The sequence below is a fragment of the Poecilia reticulata genome, chromosome 21, assembly GCF_904066995.2.
Source record: "Poecilia reticulata chromosome 21, P_reticulata-male-v2, whole genome shotgun sequence".
Lineage (NCBI taxonomy): Eukaryota > Metazoa > Chordata > Actinopteri > Cyprinodontiformes > Poeciliidae > Poecilia > Poecilia reticulata.
In genome coordinates this window covers 11,453,165-11,476,249 of record NC_088850.1, presented here as the reverse complement: position 1 = coordinate 11,476,249, position 23,085 = coordinate 11,453,165, and the positions used below count along the sequence as shown (strand labels likewise).

Here is a 23,085-nt window from a genome sequence, read left to right as displayed (position 1 = left end):
TATCGCCCACATCCCAGCAGGGAGTAAAAAGGGGGGGCTTACAATGCAACAAAAGCCTTTGTGAATGACGGTAGCGAAAAACGCCGTCATTTTCTAACATTAGAGTGGCGTGCAAGAGCAGAGACACTCTAAATGGAGGGTACCATAAACTGGAGCAATGTAGAGAAAAATTCTACTAAAAAGGGATAGTACATGATTTTTGAAGTAGCTACCTACTGAAGTCTTCATTTAAAATAAATGGCTAAAGCTAATGGTAAACCTAAGAGGGGCTAAAGCAAGAGTGGATTATTTTTCTTAAAGCATTTCCAATCTCACAAATGCTGCGAACCTTTCATCTATCATGACCTTTCTTCAATGTAAACTGTCTCCACTTTTGTGCATTGTGGCCTTCGGTTGTTTTTAAGAGTTGTCTGTTGAATTGTTCCAGTCACGTGAATGACTGGGACATTCTCACAGCTTTATCTTCTTCTTTGAAACCAATTTCTTATACTAAGCACACAACCAATTTGGTTGGTCTGCTTAGTTATGATTGTATGGCTTAAAAATCCTCCTTTTTTCATTTTCAGATTCTGTTGTAACATCTCAGCATGTATCTCTATTCAGCCCTTTTTCACATATGCAACGTTTTCTGGCACCATCTAATGTCAAGCAGCCCCACACAATAACAACTTTGATTTTGGTTTCACATGACAAAACACTTTCTGTCAAAAGTTTCTTTCCCAAACTTTAGAGAAGTTGCAACTTGTTTTTTTTCCCTTCGTCAGCAGAGAATACCTTACAGCTGAGTGCATTATAATAGGGAAAAAAATAATAATTAATGATCTTTGTTGTTTCTTCTGATGTTGTGAGCCATTTGAATTTAGAGATGATCAACAAATTCTCACTGAATATTCTTTTATAGCAGGGAAGCAAATTAATCATGACATTTAATTCTACCTGCTCCTTCACTGTTTGCGTAGAAGAAAACACTTTACCCCATTAACTTGCTTTGGATTCAGGGATAATAATCACAGGGTTATATTGCCTGTCTGCTCAATGTGTTAGAAACTACATGTTCTCAGACAGCAAACATGGTCCATTTATAATAAAGTGAAGGTATTTTTACTTCCCTGCCGAAGAGCTAGCCTACATAAGTGTTCTAAATTTGTAGCTGCATGGCCTTGAATCTTCAAGGACGGTTGTGCACCAATTTCAGGGAAGACAAATCTTTTCTGCACTTCAAGACAAGTTGATTGTAGTTCAGCGGGAGAAGGTGAACTCTGATGAAAAAAAAAAAAAAAGACTGGTTTTGCAAACAAGTTGGGCCTTTTCATACTATGATAAAGGAATGGAAAAAACTTCTTCAGATTGTGTTTTAAATTATAAATCGAAGGGGCAGAATGACAACTAGACTGCTGGCACAGACACCCACAAGCATGGAACGAAAGAGGATTAAAAATTCAAACACAGACAGATCCGTCTGTTTAAAAGAACATAAGGGCGAGTGCTGTGTTGACCAAACATGGAGTCAAATGTGCCAGTCCAAGGTGAAGGTCCAAGGTTGAGCCCACCAAAGGTCAAACATGCCGCTGATGTTGCAGGTTTTTTTATTCAGTCATGAGCAAAAATCTATAAAAGGGAAAACAAGTGCATGCGGCGAGAATCCAGACTTGTTTGCACCTCTGATAAAGATGTGCAAAAAGAGTTGGAACAAGTCAAGCTCCTCGTCTAAGCAACATAATATCACCCTGAAAAATTAAACCTTTAATTTGAGTCTGAGTTTATCCAGTGGGTGAAAAGAATTAAATCTCAACTAATAATTGCATTTTGGGAAAATTGCTGGTGTGACAGCTACCTCTACTGCTGCTGGAGACACTTCTTGATACAATGTCTATTCAACTTCTTAAACATTTCACACGGTTGGGTCATAAATAAGAGGCGTCTCTGGCCAGTCCACCTTTACAAGGTTTAGGTCTGGGGATGAGAATAGCTTAATTTTATAAACAATTTCTGTAAACATGCTTATGTTCAACACGGTAGTGCCATTGCACATAACTGGTAGATATTTATGTATCATCTAGTGGTTGTCAAAAAGCCTCGGTGACCTCCAAATTTCAATTTTTGTCCAGTCGTCTGACAGTAAGCTTTGGAGATTTGGCTTCACTTCCTTACTTTCTTTCTCATTGTGTGCAGTGACAAGATAAACTTTGGTCCATCCTTGCTTGTCAAAGTTCAAGTTGATTCAAATGTGAATTATTGCTCTAACTTTGCATATGGATTAGCTTCAGCAAGGAGCTGTTCTCATGTTGCCATTTGATAACAAAGGTCAATACACATCTGCCTTACTTGAAAGTGATGTTCTCTTGTATTTCCTATTTTAAATAATGTCTAAGAGAAATGTGTCTCTGTGTCATATTAAAAATGCAAGGAAACAGGCTGCTGACAATGACTGCTGTAATTGTTGTCAGTAATGATGCAACAGACATGTAAAACAAACATGCAGCAAATGTATTATAGTATTTTTCTCCCGTTGACTAATTGTATTAAAATTAAACTTAGGATACTTTCTCTGAATTTTCCGGTACGAGATCATGCTACTGCAATAAAAAAAAAGGAATTTCTTTTAAACAATTTTGAATGTCGTTAAAAATGATGCTCATAAACCTGAAGTTGACCTTCAGTGATCAAGTCCCTGCACTTCCATTCACCTATTTACATCCAACTCTTACATCTGATCATCTGGGCTGACACTTTTCTCAGAATGAGCCGTTTCATTCTCAACTACAGAACACCGTGTCGAAGAGGGAAGTGTAGGAAAGTTGTAGGGGGAAAAAATGAACTCTAAATATAAATAGTGGTGGGGTTTGAGAAGGTGGATAAGTGATCTGTCATGTGGAAAAACATCCTGAAACCATCCCTCTCCAGACACAAGCAACATGCAGCCGACCAATGAGAGAGCAGCTGCTCATCTTGCCCAGACACAGCTGCCTTCAGCTCATTATCCACAGAGCAAATGAGGTCCATCAACTGAAAACAAGCTGGGCACAGCTAGTAAATACATACTCCGAGATGTGATGACTTCAAGGCTGTACACAGAGACACCTGTGTTTTGCATTCCTTTATAACCCAGCTCTATGTGCAGCTGTGAACTGTTGCTTGAATCTAAATAAAGTGGTGGAAACCAGCCCTGACGGCAGGATGTTCAGCATGCCCGGCTTTGTGTCAAGAACATGACCAAGAACTCGGCTGGTGTGTGCACAATAACGGGAGGTCAAATAGGGAGCACATCAAACGGCACTGCAGAGTGAAATGTTCAAGGAAATTTCTGTCGTCATCTTCCTTTTATTGCCTTCGTTGCCAGAGTTGAGGGGTGACTTGAGCGTATTGATTTCGTCACGAATTGCTCTCAAAGGATTAATTGGACTGCAGGAAAGAGTGAAAAGAAGGTTTTTTATTCCTTTAAAGCAAAGAAGTAGTGACTCACAAGCTGTTTTTCCAGTTATTGTTTTACTTTTCTGTCTCATAAGCTAAGCCTGACCCCACCGGTCAACTAATATGGTCAGAATATAAGTTTTTACATTCATTTGCTATTTTGTTCTAGCTTAAGACATGAAAGCAAAAAAAAAAAAAGTTTCTGATTTTAACCAGACAAAATATTAAAAAGTTCAAAAAGTGTGAATACTTTTACAGAGCATTATCTTTTCTGATAAATGGAGATTTCCATCAGTCAACCCCAGAGTATCACTATCTAACTTGTTACCTTTTTATCGCCTCTCCAGTGAGAACCAGCCATGAAGAATCAGGAGTGAACTGACCCCGCCGACTCGCAGGGTCTTTTGTGTCTTGATGCCAGGACACCTGTGCTGTCTCTCAGCAGTCAAATTAATAAGCTCTCTCGCTGCAGAAAATGCCTTTCAGGAGTCTGTTAACCCCAGCCAGAGGCAGAGCAGGCAGGGCAGAGCCCACCAAGATAAGGTGATCCTCGACATAATTCAGCTGGGAGGATTTAACCCTCAATCCTCAGGGTGGTCAGACACCTTAGTGATTTGGTGGACCTCATTCAAAATGACTACATAAAAAAAAAAAATAAAAAATAAAAACTAAAACAATGTTTAAGTGTGATTAAATCACATTCTTTTGAGGAAATAAATACAAAATATTGGGGGAAAATAAAGGGATACTATTTTTGGCTGGCTGTAAGTGATGCAGAGATTGCTACATTACTTTTTTTTTAAATCCATATGTATTTACACATAAGCAATACATTATTTTTGCACTTTAGCTTGGCCCCTTACACAGATATATTAAACATGCACAGCATGGACGAATCAACGTTTTCATCATACCCACCCAAAAGAGTACACCCTACAGTTCTTGCTCTTCATCCTGTGGATTATGCTGAATTTTGGATCGAGGCACACAGCCCAGTCACCAGTGGATGCTCCTGTAGTGGCGTCATTATTAACAATGGAAGCACAGGTTACCTGGATATAAACACAGACACACAATATGTACACGTGACACCAGCTGTCTATTTGGAGCAGTTATCAGACTATTTCAAATACTGAAACATTGCAAAAGCCGTATTCGCAGAGCGAAAGCAGGCACCGCATTGGAAATGAGTAATATTGGCTCACTTTTGAGTTTATGTTGTATTAAAATAAAACATCTGTTAACAGATAGGGGAAGAGAACGGATGACTCAATTTATTAAACACAACTTGCAGAGGCGTGATCTGTGTTAAATTACACAACATAAATCATCCTATAAAAGTCAACAGTGGCTGTACTAGAGTTAAATTAGTAATGAATCTAATAACTGAGTTTATGTGCGTGCATTTGCATGCGTATTGAGTCTTGTCTCTTTTGACTGAACATACTAATATCAACGTTTTGTTTATTATTTTTTTATTTATTGCTATAAATAACTGCAAACGGCTGGAGAATTTGATCATAGCAAGTGAAGTGTGACCTGTGGGGTTCGATCTGTGCAATACTCCACATGATGAACAGCTAGTGTTGGAGCTCAGACATTGACTGACATTTCTTGGTGCTGCAGGGATAAAACAAAGCAGGAAAGCAAAGATGATGATTTCAAGGTTTCCATGTTGGATATATGAATTAATTCCTTAAACTATAATGGATCGTTTTTCTTTCTGGCTCTCATGAGAGTCAGCAATGTTTTAATACATTAAACACTGGAGATTTTGAAATAAAAACGTACAGGGTGTTTATAAATATGCGTTTAAAAACCCTTAAGGAAACATAAAAAAAACATGTTAGTCGTAGGTTAGCCGTTTTGCACGCAGCTGAGTTTTTAGCATGAGAGCAGGTTGTTAAAGTGCTCACATGCTGGTCTCTTAGTTCTTCAGCTTCAGTTTGTACAAGGAGGAACCTTGTTGGCTCACACATGAGCAAAAATCTAACTCTGTCTTACACTAAGCGCAAACACAACAGCATGCCTGGAGATATGTGTGTGTGTGTGTTCCTTCGCACTCTGCAGTGTATAATTAGCTTACGGTGAACAATCAGTGTTGACATGAAGAAAAATGACTGAGAGTGTGGGTGTGATTAGCCCTTTTATGAAAGAAATTGTTTGCAATCTCTTACAGTCACTTGTAAAATCACACCCATTGTTGGCTAAAAACTGACATTTGAAGCCAAATCATGTACGTTTGCATTCGCTGCCAAAAAATTGACATTTTTACAGTTTTTGAAAGAGCAGCTCGCTGTGGCCTTAAAGAAATTCCAGTCATATTGTTCAGTAACGGGTCAAGCAGAGAAGCACCAGGTTAGTCAGGCCTCCCTTTCATCTCTACCCTCAGGGTGTCTTTGTCGTAACGCTGACATAGCCGCGGTCTCGGGTATTACTTGAATTCATTTTTGAATTTTAAACGCGCTCCACAATGTCTGACACTGACGATGTGCAGCAACATGGACTGACCTGCTGACTTACAAGCATTGTAAGACAGAAACACCATTTAGAAAAAGTAATTTTTTTTAAAGCTTATTGCTGTAATTGAATAACAACATTTCTGAGAACATGAGAGGAAGTGTCCCTGCGGTGTTTGTTGTGCGCCTTTCAGAGAACGTTTTCTCTTCTGTGTTTTCCCAGGGCCTGCTTAGATACTGCTGACTGCTATTGATTGGACAGTTGTGTTGCAGGCCATCTCTCAGAGTAGCAGCTCCACCAGACACTGTGTCAGTCAGCATTACAGCTGAGGATGCAGAGGATTCCCGCACAGACTGCTTCCACCCTCGTCTGTCACTGTCGATGACGGACAGCTCCCTTTCACGGCTTCCCACAAAACACACGCTATCTTCCTCCCTCTTCTCGCCATTCTCTCTCCTGCTTTCCCTGCATGCAAATAACCAAAAAGCACCCACTCACTCAGACACACACACACACACACACACACACACACAAGCTGAATCTGTACTTTGTTGAAGATATAAAGTGATGATTCTTAGTATTTTGGACCCAGACTCTCTTTGTTCCTGCTGCATTACAAAAGAGAAACAGATAAGATTCCAATTCATCCCCAAGACGAATTCATTAAAGTGAAAATGCCAAATTTAGTTTTGGGTGATGAAAACGCAAGTCTTCAAATGGGTTTGGGGTGGGAACAAAGAGAAAAATTATCTCTCGGTGCCACAGGCCTACAGAATTTCTTTTTAATCATGATGCAGAACATCTCTATCGATTTGCTGTAATTAATACTGATATAGAAGAAAAAAAAACTACAGCATGTCATTGATTCGGTCTGAATGGAGGTGCTGTGAGATCCATCTATGTTGTAATCAATAGAGTAATGAATTACAGTGCACGACTGAGCGAGACAAATAGCTGAGCTGCGTATAGAAGAGATCTGAGTGTCACTTAACTGTAGTCTGAGAGGCACCTTGTTCTGGTGTTAATTATGCGACCTGTTTCTCCTTTAGCGCTAATGTCGCATTCAAATATCTGCGTTAGCAAATAGCTAAAATCAAAGCCGCCGTTTTGTGTTTCTGAGAACCACTATATGCTCTCAGCATTAACGGAATCCCCAGTTTTAGTCTTCTTCAGGTGACTCAATGGATTTTTTTGTCAGGTTAAATTCTGGACTCTGGCCATTAGACTCTCTGTGATGCTAAAAAACTAAAATTCCTCTGAATCACCTTTCTTGTAGACGCCTGCAATATCAAATTTGGTTTCATTAGACCGTGGCTCATTATCCCACAAGGTTTTAGCTATGGAAGAAAACACTTATGTCTCGCAACCGTGCTCCTTGTTCCAGATATATGGGGAGGGTAGGAGATTGTTATTCCATGTAGAAGGCAACCATTGTTAGACAGAATTTCTTGAAGCTCTTTCAGTGTTACTGTCGACCTCGTGGGAACTTCTCTGACAAGTTGGAAACAGATTCTTGCAGGTTTTCATTTTTTCCTTCCAAAGGATACGTTTTTTTAAATTTGACTTTTAAAAGATAAATAACACAACATACAGATCCATTCAATACAAGAATATTATAGAACATTTATTTTACTTTTGTAACACATTTTAGTAACATGAAATAGATTATAAAGAGAGTTGCTAAGGGGTGATCATCGATGGGTTAGGGATGTTAGAAATGTTGGATTTTTTGATACAAGGGTGGTATGTATTTTTGATAAACTGAGATGAGTAGCAATGGATTAAGCAGCATTAGTACCTCTAAAAAAGATTGAACAATAGAAAGAATTGAGCAGGGTAAAGCTGGGTCTCCAAATTATGCTGCATTGTGTTGTATTAAGAAGTCTGTATTTTATATGCAGTCTTCTTGAATTCAACAAAAAAAGGATGAGTGTCTCCAGCTGTTAATTGCTGTTATCACTAGAGAATCACGTGTACATAAAAAAATAAAATAAAAACGGCTTCATCCAAGAGAAGATTATTTTAGGCAACAGTAATTCTTCGACCAATGATTCACCTGTGGGGTTGTGATGTAGCTGAGGAACCTTTTAGCTTCATCCTCCAGAGAGTGGCGCTCACTGGCCCAGGGCTGGAGATTTATATGCCAACGCAGAGCCTGTGGGTAAAAACACAAACATACAATGTGTGTGGAGGGGAGGAGGGGGGAGAAAAAATATGATTACATAACCTATAAGTGGGGCACGCTCAAGAAATTCACTGCAAGGTGCAGGGGTAAAGCTTGATTATTTCAGGTATCATAACCCACTTGTGCATATCCACTGATAGAACTGGGTCATAATGTACTCTGAGAGGACGTGCAACTGCACGTACTAAGTGACAAACTCTCGCCATTTGCTACCAGTGTTATTTTACTAAAATGATGTCTGGCATTTCTGCGAGTTTACAGTCTTCACAGTCCTTGAACTTTTCAACACTTTCCTTTTTTTTTTTGTTTCAAATTATAACCACAAACTTCAAAGTACATCTTGTCATTACATGTGACAGAAAAAACAAAAGGGTGGTGTATAACCAGAAAGGAAATGATACTAGTCATTTAAAGGAATGTGGAAAGTGAGGCTCTCCCTGTGTGTTTAGGGTAATTGCCCAATCTTAAGTCTTTCATAGCCTGTAGCAACTTTTTCCCCCCAGAATTGCCGTGTATTTAGGTAGTTTGCAAGTTTATTGAAAATGATGCACCTGGTTAGAAACAGAAGTCCTAGGAAAAGTCTCTCTGGAAAGACCTGATGTAGCTTGATGCTGCAGTTACCACATCCCGGAGAACTGGCAGCGATCTTCTTCATGGCCTGCTTGATTTCTACTGGAATGTGTCTGTTTATGATTAAAGCAAAGGCTGTGAACCAGTGAACAAACTATAAGAGAAGGAGCGAGTTATGATGCATTAGTTGCTTGCACAATCATTTTCATGAGCCAAGGGTGCATTAGCAGCAGCGGTATAAATGATCATGTCTTGTTTTACTGTTGCAGACTTCTTCCTTTCTCCAAAAGTGATGTTTAGATACTGCAGCCCAACTAAAATGTTCTGATGTTTCATATAAATGGTTTGAAATGATCATCCTTGAGATATACAGTATCTCACATATTATTTGTGTTTTGTTTAGTTCTGGTCAACATCCTCCAAGGCCACTCACTGCCTGGCGAGGTAAATAATCGTCTGCTGGGAATTCACTTGAGGTGCCTTTCTTGCTTTTCATTCGAAGCACAAAGGCGCATTAAAAGCCATGACACTTTAATCTGTAATCACCTTGAATGCACCGAAACCCTGTGCTTTCTGCTGATAAATTATCTGACAGCCCCATATGTGTCATTTCTTCCTCCAGTGGTGCTGATCTGGAATCTGCCAGGGCACACACAGCCTCAGCTACTAAAGAATTAATGGCTGCAGAACCTTAGCAGCCATTCGGCTTTTTGGCATTTAGGCTTAAGCTGATCTCCAGACTGTCACATTTCTGAGCCCAAGCCACTTGTTGTCTCTCCCTCCCTATCTGCATTTTATCCATTACCTTTGGTGCTTCTTCCTTTACTAAAATCTTTTCCTTTTCAGCTTATGCAGAAATTGTGTATCGTTGTCTGAACAAGGACACAGTAATGAAATGTTGGGGAAAAACAATCACTGTATCTGGAGCTTTTTTTTTTTTAGACAAATCTATTTGAGCAAAAGATGCTGATATCTACTATTATGGATATCTCAAGTTCTAGCCTACTATGAAGGGGAAAACATTTCCATGCAATAATTTGAGAAATCCTTTGGTTATAAACTGCTGAGTTGATTAGAAGTGTTAGGATCTTAGGTAGCTTTGGAGTTTGATTTGTTTCTAGTTTCATTATTCTTCTGTTAGTTTCTTGTTTTCATTAGATCAGTCTTGTTTCTTTAGTTTATTTCGTCTTTAGTGATTCCAATTTATTTTTCTTGTGTGTAGTTTTTTCTTATGATTTAGTTTAACTATGTTCTTTATGCTTACTCATTCTTTAGTGTTAGATTTATTTCCTAGTCCCCTGTGCTCTCCCTCGCCCACTTCTCTCTTTCTCTTTCTTTCTCTCTCTCTTTCTCTCCCTCTCTCTTTGTCTTGCTCTCGCCCCTCACACCTGCAGTCAGTTAGTCAATCAGCCCAGGTCCATTGTTCCACATTCACTCTCCCCGCACTTAAACACTTTGGATTCTCTCTTTGCTAGTTTCTCCTGTTATACCCTATTATTCCCCCCATTTATTCCCCGTATTCCCTGCTGCTGTGTTTTGGATTTATAGCTTTTGTTCTGCCCTGGTTCCCTGAGGTTGTTGTAAGTTTTTTTTTCCATCATTTTTTTCATTGAAAAATTCTTTACCTACAAGCTGCCTATGCCTCTCTGCATCTGGCTCCACTAACAACCACACAATCATGACAATAAGTGAAGTAAAAGTTATAGGAGAAACTGAAACCTCCTTTTTGTGAATACTCAAAAAGTCCTAAAGAAGCCATAAATATGATTTTTATTTAATGCCTCACCTAAATGTACACAAACTCAGGTTATGTCAGGATTATGAAAACAAGATTGTGCAAACTGTTTACAGGGTTTACAGAAAACCCTGATGGATGGAATGATTTTGATGATCATTTATTCCAACAGATTTCCTCCAGTCACTGAGCCTAGACAACAAATGCCTGCTATTCATCTTTCCTGTAAAATTTAAATTCCAACTGCAAAAAAATATCTGAAATCTGTCTGATAAAGCTGACACTGTAATAATCCCTCAGGAAAAAGGGAGTCGTGAACCATTCCAAACAGAATTGCTACAAAGAGACGGTCGTAAAGACAGAGGCAGTTGTACAGATGGAGAGTTCATGCATAAGTAGACAAATAACATCCACCTGTCTGCTTTCTGGAACGCAGAAAGCTCCCAGGCTTCTCCAATTCTGAGCTGCCCTTTTCATCTGAGTCCTACCTGGACTGCTTAGCTGTCAGATCCTATACATCACTGGAGTAGAAGGTTGGAACTGATGAGAGGGCTGCTTTCTGGGACAAATGACTCTTTGCGAGGTTGGAATATAGGGTAAGACACAGTTCAGTAGGTATGGACAGGAAAAGGACAATGAGATTTTCTGATCTGTTTCTGCTTGCAATAAATACTTGAAAGCAGTTTTGCACTGTATGAGTCATATTAACCCAACAATTCATCCAAAGCAAATATTCAGTACAGGCGTCAATATTTGAAAATCTGATCCTATATTTATTCAACTGCAAAACTCTTACATACTTCCCATCCTTAAGGGCTTATTAGATTATGTTTTTGTTCAGGCATGTACTAAACAATGAATGATTATTGGCTTTCATTGACTGAAGAATCGTCGGTGAGCTGTGATGAGATTTGCATTAAGACTCCAAGTTCTTTCAAGCAACAACAAGTCATCAGCATCTCTGGAATGAGAGCGATAATGAGCAGCGTTAATAAGAAATGCACCAAACATTACTCAGAGGTGTGATCTGAGCTGTGCTAATTCTGTTATGTTGGAGTTAAATGCCCTAAATAATCATAATTACGAATCAGCGAAGGTAGAAAACCTTTGCACATCGAACACAAATTACATGTAAGTGGCAGCGGAAATGGAATACCAAGAAGCAAAATTGTCAATCGTGTCTTGCACAAAGTTTGTTTGCTTGAAACCATAAAAAAATGGCAGGTTTAATTTGATATTAGAAAGCTGAGAGTGCTCAAATTAAACATTTACAGATATGAGCTTCGGGAAGACATATGTCAAAGGAGATGTAGCAAGACCTTCAGAAGAAATTCAGAGGAAATGAAACATCAACTGAGACGGTGGTGATAAATTGAGCTTTAGGGGCATGGTAACTATGACGACCAAAACGAACAATGTGCCAGCTCAAGAACATTAATCAGAGTAAGTATTCACTGTAGGACTTTCCCAATGGAAAAATGTGACAGACCAACCCAATGTACAGCAGGACTGAAAAGTAGGAGAAAAATGATATTTTTGGTTGTTCTGCAAATAAATGCCATAAGTTTGGGCTGTAAAAATATTGTAGATTTCAGAGGTTGGCCAGGTCTTCAAAACTTACTTTTCTGTGTGATTCATCCTGTTCTTGTATTTATGTCTTCTCTTTTATCTTATTTTTGAGAAAGTGTTGTTCATAAAAGTTTTATATGTTTTGGAGTGGCACGATTAGGTCTTTACCTTTTGGTAAGTGCTTGGCGTGAAAAACCTCTTTCCATTGGACCAGTGCAAAATTTACAGTTACACCTTTTCTGGCAGTAGTTAATTATTTATATGTTAAAACATTTCAACAAACCATATTCTTGCTAATTTCACTGGTCAACGTTACTTTTATAAAACTGCATATTTTTAAAACTTGTACAGAAAGACACTTCGTCTCTCTTCTTTGCATGTTAAATATTAAATAAACATGGAATCTGGCCTTCTGCTCAATTTGCATGTTTGGATGAAGCTGTTTTTGGATGTGTGCCTTAGAGCCTGGGTGTGCAAAAGGTGTGAGAAGCTAGGCCAAGCATGAATAATTCCCCAGAGACAGAAGGATGGATGAGTGAACATGAGAAGGCCGGATAAAACAAGACAGGACTGTTTGCCTCAACGTAGCAGGCGGCTAAAAAAAGGAGGGAGAAAGGTGAGAGGTGGGGCTAAAAATAAACAAGACCATGATGAATGCAGAAATTCTGCCAACAGAATGATTTCTGTTGCTGGTTGTGGACCTACGCCAATGAAAAAAAAAAATCCCCAATGCAACGATAATGTAGGATCGGCGAAATTGAAGGGACAAAAATCAATGCTTGCATAAACAAATTTATACCACTGAGTCAAATCGTGTGCCGAATCAAGCCACAGGTGAGTTGAGTTTAGCAGGCTGGGAAGAATAAAACGGGGAGCACTGCTAAATCTGCTCTGTGAAATGGTTCAGAGCCAGAAAGAGGGAGGGCTCAGAACCCCTGCTTGTTTTTGGCACTTCTATGTTCCCATCACTGTCCAGATGCTTTTTGTAAAACATGGCCAAGCTGCGCTGTTCGGACAGCGGTCTGTAACCTTAATCATCAAAGGAGTGTTTTTTGGCCCTCTCACTGTCTGTCTAGAGCAAATTCCTCTCTGACTCATACTAGGCACATAGGAAGACATCTGTTCAAGAGGGTGAGCAAATTAGGAAGCCATTTTTTTTTACACAGAACTAGTTTCTATTAAGACCATAAAAACTTTCTGAGAGAATTTTAATGCTTAAGACTTTCCCAACAGCTGACAGAATATCAATGCTCGAAGAACCTGTTTTTAATGCTTGTTATTACTTGGTAACAATAAAGTAACATCCAACAGCTCAACATACCAACTTTAGTAATATGTGCAAAAATGGATATTATGTAACAAAAAAATGGTTTATCAATCACATTTTTTATGCATGTCTCTAATGCAGTGGAAATGTAAAATGAGAGGAAAACAGTTTCTGCTTCTGAAATGTTGTGATGGGAAACAACAGAACCATAATTATGACACAGAAATGTATCAGACAGGAAGAAAGACGCAGTGGGAAAATATATGATTATTTACTCTCAAGCTGTACTGAAAGATGCTTATTAATCATAATATACACTGTAATATATACTGTTTTTGGTTTTTTTAATTAAGGTTGCAGTGGTTTTTGATTCTGTTTATAAACTATTGGATTCTGCTGAAACTCATAATATAAAAACGACAAAATTTTTCTTTAGCATGCATTGTTTTCAAACTTAAAAGTTTTTAAAAGTATTATTATTAGTAAAGACAGGTCTTAATTGTTTTTCAATGACAGCCAGTAAAAGCTCTTAGTTGTCAGCACTGTAGGCAGCTCTGAACTTTTAGTATTCTCGTTCATGTGTATACATAAAAAATGTGAAAATATCAGCCTTCTAATATCAAGTTTTTGACTCATTTAGGTGATTTAGAGCCTGGCTGTCAAACCATATATGATTCTGCATTGTGCAACATCAGAGCAGGCCTGACTCATCAGCCTATTCCAGCTCACTGTCTCTCATTGAGTTGAAGAGCTCATGGGATGTAAGGGAATTAAATCAGGGGATTATGATGATCTTTTTTTCCTTATTAAAGGCAGTAATCCTGAAAACGTTAATCTCAAAAGAACAGAAAGATTGTGAAGGGCAGAAGAAGTGAATGAAATGCAGACTAGATGGAAGTTAGAAAGGAGAAAGAGCAACTGCTGCTTCTCTTCTTACGAACGTCTAACATACACACAGAAAGTTTGTGTAAAAGAGGGATCTTGAAAAATGTCACAACTGAAAGGATATCAGCTAAATAATGCGGGGTTAGGGCCAGCATGAGCATTTTTGGTCATTTAGCCTTGCTTCGTTGAAACAAGACTACTGCAGGTTAAAATGGAAACAAAAAAATCTTTACCATTGGATTAAATTAAAACTAAAATGAAAAGTGACAAGAAGAAAAATGATGTACGAGCACTATTTTAATTCAATCCACCTCTGTCTTATAGATAATTTAATCATGGTTCATCATTATTTTTTACCAGAGCTGGAATCCAACGCTTCCATTTAAAACATAAAATACTGACGTGTAGTGCTAAAAATAAATCTATATTCTGAAACTTAACCTTTGCTTGCTGTTCCTGTTTACATAGAAGCTACTATTTTCACTGCAGCTGAGACAGATTCTACAGAAACTTAGAAGATATCAATTAAAAACTCCAATGAGCTATTGCTTCAGACTCACTAGACCTTTTTTTCAGACCCCTTTCCCTGTTATATTGACAAATAGCTTTATAGAGGGTGTTGTTACTGGTTTTCATAATTTGTAATGCCAAGGACGCTGCTTTGTTCTTATAAATTATTAGCCACCAATATAACAGTTTTTCCAAGCAGTTTTATCATTCTAGAGTCTGAGGAACATTTCAAGCGAAGACAATTACTCTTACTTTGCAGACCTATGAGGTACTTCACAGTACTATTTGCTGTGTAGAATGTTTCATTCAACGCTGTCTCGTGTATTTGTGACATAATGTGTGTGCTATTTGTGTTTGCAAGTTTAAAACTGTCATTTTCTAAGCAGAAAACATCAAATAGAATAACCCAAAGAAGTCAAAACTGCAACATGGAAAGATGAAGATCCCCTTGCAACCTTGAGATAAGTTTCCAATATGGCTTCCACATGTATGAAAGTTTGTCAAAGCTGCAGGAATAAACAGTTTCTGATTCTGTTAGTACAGTACAAGCTTTGTTTGTTTGCTATCGTCTTGTATTGCATTTAGCACCAGCACAAAAAAAAACTCAAAAAACATTTAGATCCTAGTGATCCCAGTGTTTTTATAACCGGCAACAGAATGAATTTGATGTTATACCCAGATCTGTCTTCCTATGTCTGAGACAAAATGAAGATAATAATAATACAGCCACCTGCTCACTTAACACACACCTTTGCCTTGGTACATTTAAGTATATTCAATCGAAGCTAGTCTCCATGATTGTTGCATTAATTTAAATCTCTATAGTAGCTTTTCCTACACATAAGATGCGACTCATCGCAGCATTGAACTGAATGCTACCATGCCAGATGCAAAAATATGATAAAAATGAACCAAGCTGCTATTGAGAAGCTGTTCTGCCCTCATTGGATCTGTTATGAATCGGGCCTTCTTGGCCAGCATCTCTCGAGACAGATGGGGGTCTTATTGTTACCACTGTGCATCCCTCCCTGCAAAGCTTTCTACTCAAGTGTTTGCTCGGGTTCCTGGAAAATATCCCAGCTCTGAGATCTGTCTTTGATGCCTTGTTGGGAAGAGCAGAGGGAGCACGCTGAGCGCCATCTGACACTTACTTCCTGAAAAGGAGCTGAAAACAGAGATCGTGTCACAGACTGACAGCCAGACCGACCGAAGGAGGCATGTAGAGTCGGCACATGTCTCATTTTGTTCCCGCATCCACTTTAGTTTTTTTTTCACAATATGTCTTTGCATTTTTACATGGATTGCTGCAGCAATTGTAAATAAACACCGAAAGCGGCAGCAGTGGTGTTCAATAAGTCATTACATGAGAAAATGTTTTCTTTGGTGTACTTAGCATCAAGCTGTGGTTTCTCCAACAGCACTCAGCTGGTGTTTTCCTACCATATGTCAATTAGTCTCGTATTACTTACTGTCAATCTGATTACATAAAAGGCAGCACATATAGGATGCAGATTAGAAACATCTAATTTGTTTTCAAAAATAGACCGAACGGATTTAATTGAAGGCGTCTTCATCAGTTACTCTCGCCTGTCTGATTTATTTTAATCCTATAATCCTATATTTACTGAGCCTGTTGGTTTGCCTCGCTTTGATGTCTTTTATTATAAAATACAAGCTAAGTGTTTGTATGAGCTGTGTGTCTGTAGCTAATTAATAAAGTCAGGTTTCTCATACTGTCATGCTACTGTGAGTTTTATCCGTCTAGAATTGTGATATTTGACTGTTTTTTTTTTGGTACTTTCTTGTTAGAGTGGCTAGCTACTCTAAAATACCACAACTACTCTCCGAGGAATCCAAGCTTACCACCATATTACCAGCACCACACTTTACCATCACCTTTCTGAATCAGACACATTGTTATATTGGTCATGCAGTGTTACTACTTCTTCATTTGCTTTGTGCAGCTTGGATGACTCAGCTTTCACACTTTACATTATCTCTCTTTTGAGGTCGAGAAACGATTCACTCTTAATGAGATCCCCGACAATCCGTCTTTTACATCGCTGTGAAGTAATTTAGATACGCTGGCGGAGCCTGTTTAATCTCAATCCAGATTTAGTGAAGGCCATTGCAAATCATTCACCATGGAACACATTAGTGCATGTGGAGGGCAGAGCATATATAACCAAGAGTCTTTTTTTTTTTTTTTGGCCAGCTGTTGTTCGAAAAAGTTAAAGGCAGAAAGCTGCACTGGAGGAGCTTGTGTAGCTTGTTTTTTGCTCTCTCTTCCCAAGAGCTACAAGTGCAAAATTGCATCATTCTGGTTGTACAGATCAGGTTTGCGCATTTTTGCAGCTTGTTTTTTGATGGATATTCTGAGCAGAATTATTTTCTTGAGTGCAGTTCGAGAAATATGAAGTGGTTGTGCTGCAGGGACTTATGGGAGGGACTCGTGAAGAGTCCTGTGCTTCAGTCGTTAGTAATGAAATGTTTTTGCACACATTTTTTGGGTGATTAGGAGTGACCTCAAAAACGGTCAAAATCGGGTAGAGTGGGTGATGATATGAACCTTTACTAGGGAAAAATAGGATTAGACAAAGAAAACCTAATAAAACTTAAACTTAGTAATAAAATCAGCAAACTATGCTGAGAGTTTGAAGCTGAAAATAAGGTGCAGTTGTTAGCCTTCAAAGAAAACAAGGTGGTTGTATGATTTCACAGCTTCTTCACAGGAAGAGGGGTTATAAAAAGTTAGATAATTTAAAAAGTGCAGAAGTTTTAAAGAGCAAAAGCAGTAGCCACTATGTTCTGCAAGAGAATGCTTGAAATAGCAAAACAATCACAGTAGCTTTAATGGCTTTAAGATTATTTGAAGGGAAATCTTTCTTGATGCAAGTCAAACACCAATGAATATAGACTGTTTCAGAAATAAAATCCTGCTTTCCTGACATAATGACTTAGAGGAGGAAGTGATGTTTTGTATGTTTTTAAAAAAAAGTACCATTACATTTGTTATGACAGGAACTGAGGCCTCCAAATGTCAATGTTCTCTTTCGTATGAAAGGATAAAGAGGCCCAGAACTTTCTGGAATGTCTCAGACAAGGCGGATATGTCTGAAGGGAGCATTGTGCGATCTGGACTCTGGATCTGACAGCTTAACCCTTTCCCTCCTGCCGTCAGTTTTATGTCTTAGCAGTTAGCATACATAATAAACCAACTGTTCCTTAATGTGGACACAAAGCCTTTTGTTTTCCCGCTGGAAGCATCTGGTTGTGATTAGCAATAATGAAAAGGTTACAATTTTTCTAGGTACAAGATGAAAATCATGCTTTGCCTCAGAATGTCACACTTTGAGCTCTTTCTGTAAGCCTTGCAGAGAGAGAGAGAGAGAGAGAGAGAGAGAGAGAGAGATTAATTGATTAACTGAAAGCTTTCTTTGTGCTGCTCCAGCCCCCGTAACTCGGTACAAATTATTTTCCGATCATCTCTTGGTCAATGAATATTGAGTAAACATATAAGAACAAAGTTCCTCATCACTATGAGGAAGCATACTTAATCCCTATGTACAAATGGAAAAATACACTGACAAGATGCATATTTGTTGCTTAGTTGGTTGTAGTTGGGGATTTAGGCTCAGTTTGTGGATACTGCATTTTTTTTAAATGACCTCAGAAAGACAAAAGGTGTGAAAAAGTATTTTTCCCAATAAAACCGAAAATTGGTTGTGGCAATTGTTGGATTTATTGGTTAATTTGTGGCAACGTCTGCCATAAAGAGTCTCCAATAACTGAAAATCATTCTTTCTCATAGTTGTGGAGGAATTTTAGCCCACTTAGAATCATTTCAGTTAAGTGACCTGAGGGGGTTTTAACATTAAATGTCCTATTTAATCACAATTTGGCTAGGCTTACAAGAGTTAGATGCTGAATTGGCAATTGCCATATTTAACTAATTAACAAAGCAACATTGGTATTCGATTAGATTATCTTTGTCTCATGAAAATGTACAGACTGCTTTTTGAGCCAATTAGCTTTGGGTTATTGCCATGTTAAAGACCCACACATGATCTGCCTTAAAGAGTTCCAACTGAAAAAAAAATCCTCTTTTCCATGATTTTAAACTCTGTAGCCCTGTTTATTTATGCTTCTTTTGCTGATCAGAGAAACAGACCTTTCCCAATCACCTGCTCCATATTTCTCCAAAGAAATACCCCAGATATTTATTTTTTTTCTTCAAAGAGAATATAGTTACTGTCAAATTGAGCAAGGTGCAAAGATGTTTACAGTCAGTCATGCAAGAGCTTCATCAAGAAGAATTTTCACAGGCACAACATTTTTGGTATGTAGCTTACAGAAAACAAAACAAAACAAAACAAAAAAACAACAGAGAATGAGAATTAAATTTATCTTAAAATCATAGAAAAAAGCTCAGCCTAACAGTTTAATTGTAGCAAGAACCTGTAGTTAGCATGTCATTTCAGAGCAGGGAGGGGGAGTTTGACCCAGGCGACATGTCTGGATTCTAAGCCACTAATTTCTTGTGACTCCCTGCTTCCATAGTAAAAAATAATGTCTGCAAACTAACTCCAGTCACACCTTTGGGATTAGATAAGTCAACCTCTCTCATTCTTTTCTAATAGCCCCCTCTCTGCCCCTATCAGTCTTTGCAGAGTGAAGTCTTTCAGTGCCAGGAGAAATGGTCACTGGGTTTCTGTTTTATAAATTCCACTAGGAGCTCACATGGCTGCTGGACTGTTACACACAGTCCACAGCAATCTATTTCAGGAGAACAGAACTCTGGCACAATGGCAATGATGATGTTGCTAGTTTAAAGAAAAAAAGAAGAAAAAAAAATAAATATATATATATAATATATATATATATATATATATATATATATATATATATATATATATATATATATATATATATATATATATATTTAGCAATAGCTCTGCAAAAAGAAAAATGGATGCAAATTTGATAAAAATGAAAATGCTGATTAAAATGCTCATTGCTTTTTTTACTTTTAGTTGTAAGATTTATTTTACATAAATTAAAATAATTCAAATCATTTTCATAAACGAGTCCTCCCATCTTTACAAACACGGCTGAGGCATTGAATGACATTCGCTCATTACATCACTACATGATCATTTCAGTGGGCTGTCACTATTTTTCATGTCAGAATCTGGAAAGGCTGTCTCAAAGAATCCATGGTTTCACTTCGGTTCGTACTTCTGATCTCTGCGCTGCTCGTCATTGGCCTTCGAAGTTCAGCGCATTTGACATGCGAATGGCATTTGGTTTATCTGGGAGAAATCTCAGGGAAAGAATTCATGTGGAAAAAAAAACCAAAACTTTGCAGTGTCCACATACTCGCAGTGCTTTTTTTTTGTGAGATAAGACTCACAACAGTGAATGCATTTCAAAGGTTCTTATGTGAACAAAATCAAGATTGATAAAAAGTAACACTTTATTTGAAGGGGTGTGTGTAAGATTGACATGACACTATCAAAAACATGATATAACATCTGTCATGAGCATAAAGAAGTCTTTATGAATGTTTATGACAGTTGTCATGAAGTGTCATTCGGTAAATAATGACACTTTTAATGCAAAGTTGCTCTAAACGTTACATTGAAAGTCCTTTAAAAGTGCCAACTTTATATGATTTTGTAAATTATGATAATTTAATGCAAAGTTGGCATTTGTAATGGACTTTCAATGCAACTTTTAGAGCAACTTTGCATTAAAAGTGTCATTATTTACCGAATGACACTTCATGACAACTGTCATAAACATTCATACAAACTTCTTCATAGTCATGACAGGTGTTATGTCATGTTTATCACAGTGTCATGTCAGTCTTATGCACACCACTTCAAATAAAGTGTTACCAAATGGGGTAGAACTAACTGTTCCTAGTTCCTAGGAACAGTTAGTTCATTGCAACATGTGTTTAATTGCAAAGCTTATTTTTTTCTCCAGATGAGTTAAACTACTATGCATGAGAGAGCAGAAAGATTCTGTCTTTCAAGATGGACAAATAATTCATTTTTAGAAATGTTTTAGACTGTAAGTAGATTTCATACTAAATGATGTTATTGAGAAAACAAAACACAGAGAATCAAAACACTCTGCAACATCCAAGAAGACAAAGAATCAACTCAGTGCAGCACGCTACATGATGCAGAAAACACTGGAGTGGAACAACGCTTATCTATTCAATCATTGCGGCTTGTAGCATCTGACTTCCTATCTGGCATTATCAATTTAAAAATCCATACCAGGCTGGTTCTCCCTTTTCTCCTCTTTCATTTGCAACCTTTCTCATTTTGAGACTTCAAACACAACTGTTGCGTTTTGTCAAATCACCACCACCTTCAGTGTTTTGCATCAAAATTTTACGTGACAGAGCAAGACGAAGTAGGGTATGAATTGTGGAAAACGGTACATCGTTTTTCAAACTGTATTCCAATCAAACACTAAAGAGTGAAATATGTCTTTATTCAACCCACTTAATTGTGCAATTTAAAAGGAGCTGCGGCGATTCTCAGCTCAGCTGACAGAATCTACTGACTGGACAGCTAGTTGTGCACTTCTCAAATCTGGGCTATGAGGTAAGGAAAAAGCCATTGTTGAAAAGAAGCTTGAATATGTCTTTTGAAAGTTTCTATCATATTAAAATCGTCCATCCAGTCATTCTCTGCACACAGCCAAGATAAAGGAGTGACCTTAGAAGCAGTTTGTCGTTAGAGCCTAGACTTAAATTCAACCAAGAATTTCTGGAAAGAGCTAATGAAGCTCTGCAGAGAAGAATGGAAGAAACTAGAACAGGTGCAACAAGCTTGTGGAGGTATTTCCAAATAAGAAACCTGAGGCTCCCTCCAAAGGTGCTTCAACAAAACATTAAGACTTGGATGTGAAGAATTTTTGTACCTATTACTCATGGTTTTTTTTAAACACATTTTCAAAAATGTCTGGAAACATGTTTCACTTTGTCATTGTGTGCTATTTTGTCTCCATGTAACTTTTGCTTTATTCAAATCCATTTTAGAGTGAGACTTACAGAGGAAGTGGAAGGGTATGGTTGCAATGTGGCTGCAATGTGGCGCCATGTGTATGGGGGACACTAACAGAAATGAGAAAAAGAATAAAACTTCCAAATGCAATAATAGCAAGGGTTAGATACAAGCTTAAATTTAGATATCGATGACTCAGAATGTCTGCTCCACCGATGGAAATCAAATCCACCAATGAGCAGAAAGGGGACGACGAGCTAAAGGTGAGGCTCTGCAGGAGGTTGTCAGTGTTGAAGCTGTTCATAGTTTCGTTGCGGTTGTCATTGCTTTGATCCAGGATACGGTTTTTTGGAGAGAAAGGAATGCCTCAGCACAGACTGCAGATGGCAGCCAGATTTTACGTGATGAAATGCAGAAGATCTGGAAGAGCTTAAGCATTTCTCGTATTTACAACAGTGGTGTACTTACTGAAAATCGCCCCCAAGTAGGTTAATCATAAATGATACATAGACAGAGATAGTTTTATTCATACTTCCACCGGTTTTATGTTACGGAAGAGGAAAACTTAGCAAAATCCAATAGAATTAAATTATTTGAAGCAACCTCCTAGTCTTCTGCTGATATGTTAGACGTCTGGCTGAGTTCTGTAGCGTTGAACTTTGGCTCATGAAAAAAACAAAAACAACAAAAGACACTTCTCTAAAAAATAACAGGAAATGACCAAGAAAATCTTTTACTTTCACTCTATTATCACAGGAAAGGACTGCCAAGATGGTAGGATCCCTCTCTCTGTTTCTATTTAAATTAATTACATCAAAAAGTTCTCCTAGCTGCGGGGTAGCGACTAAACCCCATATCTTAATGCTACTGGTCGCTCTTGTCTGTTGGTATACTTTGGTTTTACATGCACTCAGTCAACAGTCACTGTACTGGTCTTCATCTCCACTTATAATCGTGAGTCATTTCCCTTACAACGTTTGTCTTAACATTTCCAATTAAAACAAAGAAATCAGGTAGCTAAGCACAGAGAGAAGGCTGCAGAGGATTTTTGATTGATTACTAAGATAACTTTGGAACAATTTTTTCTTTTACAAAAAAAACAAACAAACAAACAGCCCTGGTGTCATTTTCTGTTTTGAACTAAACAGAAATGGTTTCATTTTTAAACAGAATGAAACCCATTAAAGATCATCCACTTCTCTATTGTGTGTACCTAGTGATCTTTGAAAGGCCATGGAGCGGCTGGTGCCCATCTGCAGTGCTCATTTGGAAAGAGCTGACACCCCGGATAGGTTTCCAGTCCATCACACAGCAACACTCAGACACACAGAACCAACAACTATGCAACAGTGCCTAATCAACATAAGTGATATTTTTGGACTGTGATGGTAGGACGCTGAAATACCCAGAAAAAAACATAAACATGAACAGAAGGAACATGGAAACTCCTTGAACCTTCAACCTGCAA

At 38.1% G+C, this 23,085-nt stretch overlaps 1 protein-coding gene across 2 annotated transcripts in view; it reads right to left on the bottom strand.

The window, feature by feature from the left end:
- Window positions 1-23,085, bottom strand: part of mettl24 (methyltransferase like 24) — a 37,355-nt gene that overhangs the window by 8,293 nt on the left and 5,977 nt on the right. Inside the window, exons 2-3 of one of the 2 annotated variants that reach the window (XM_008397757.3) lie at window positions 7,928-8,026; window positions 4,330-4,463 (exon numbers count right to left, since the gene is read on the bottom strand). In XM_008397757.3, the coding sequence (XP_008395979.2) occupies window positions 4,330-4,463; window positions 7,928-8,026 (233 nt within the window). The other variant, XM_081602527.1, reaches the window with a different exon arrangement.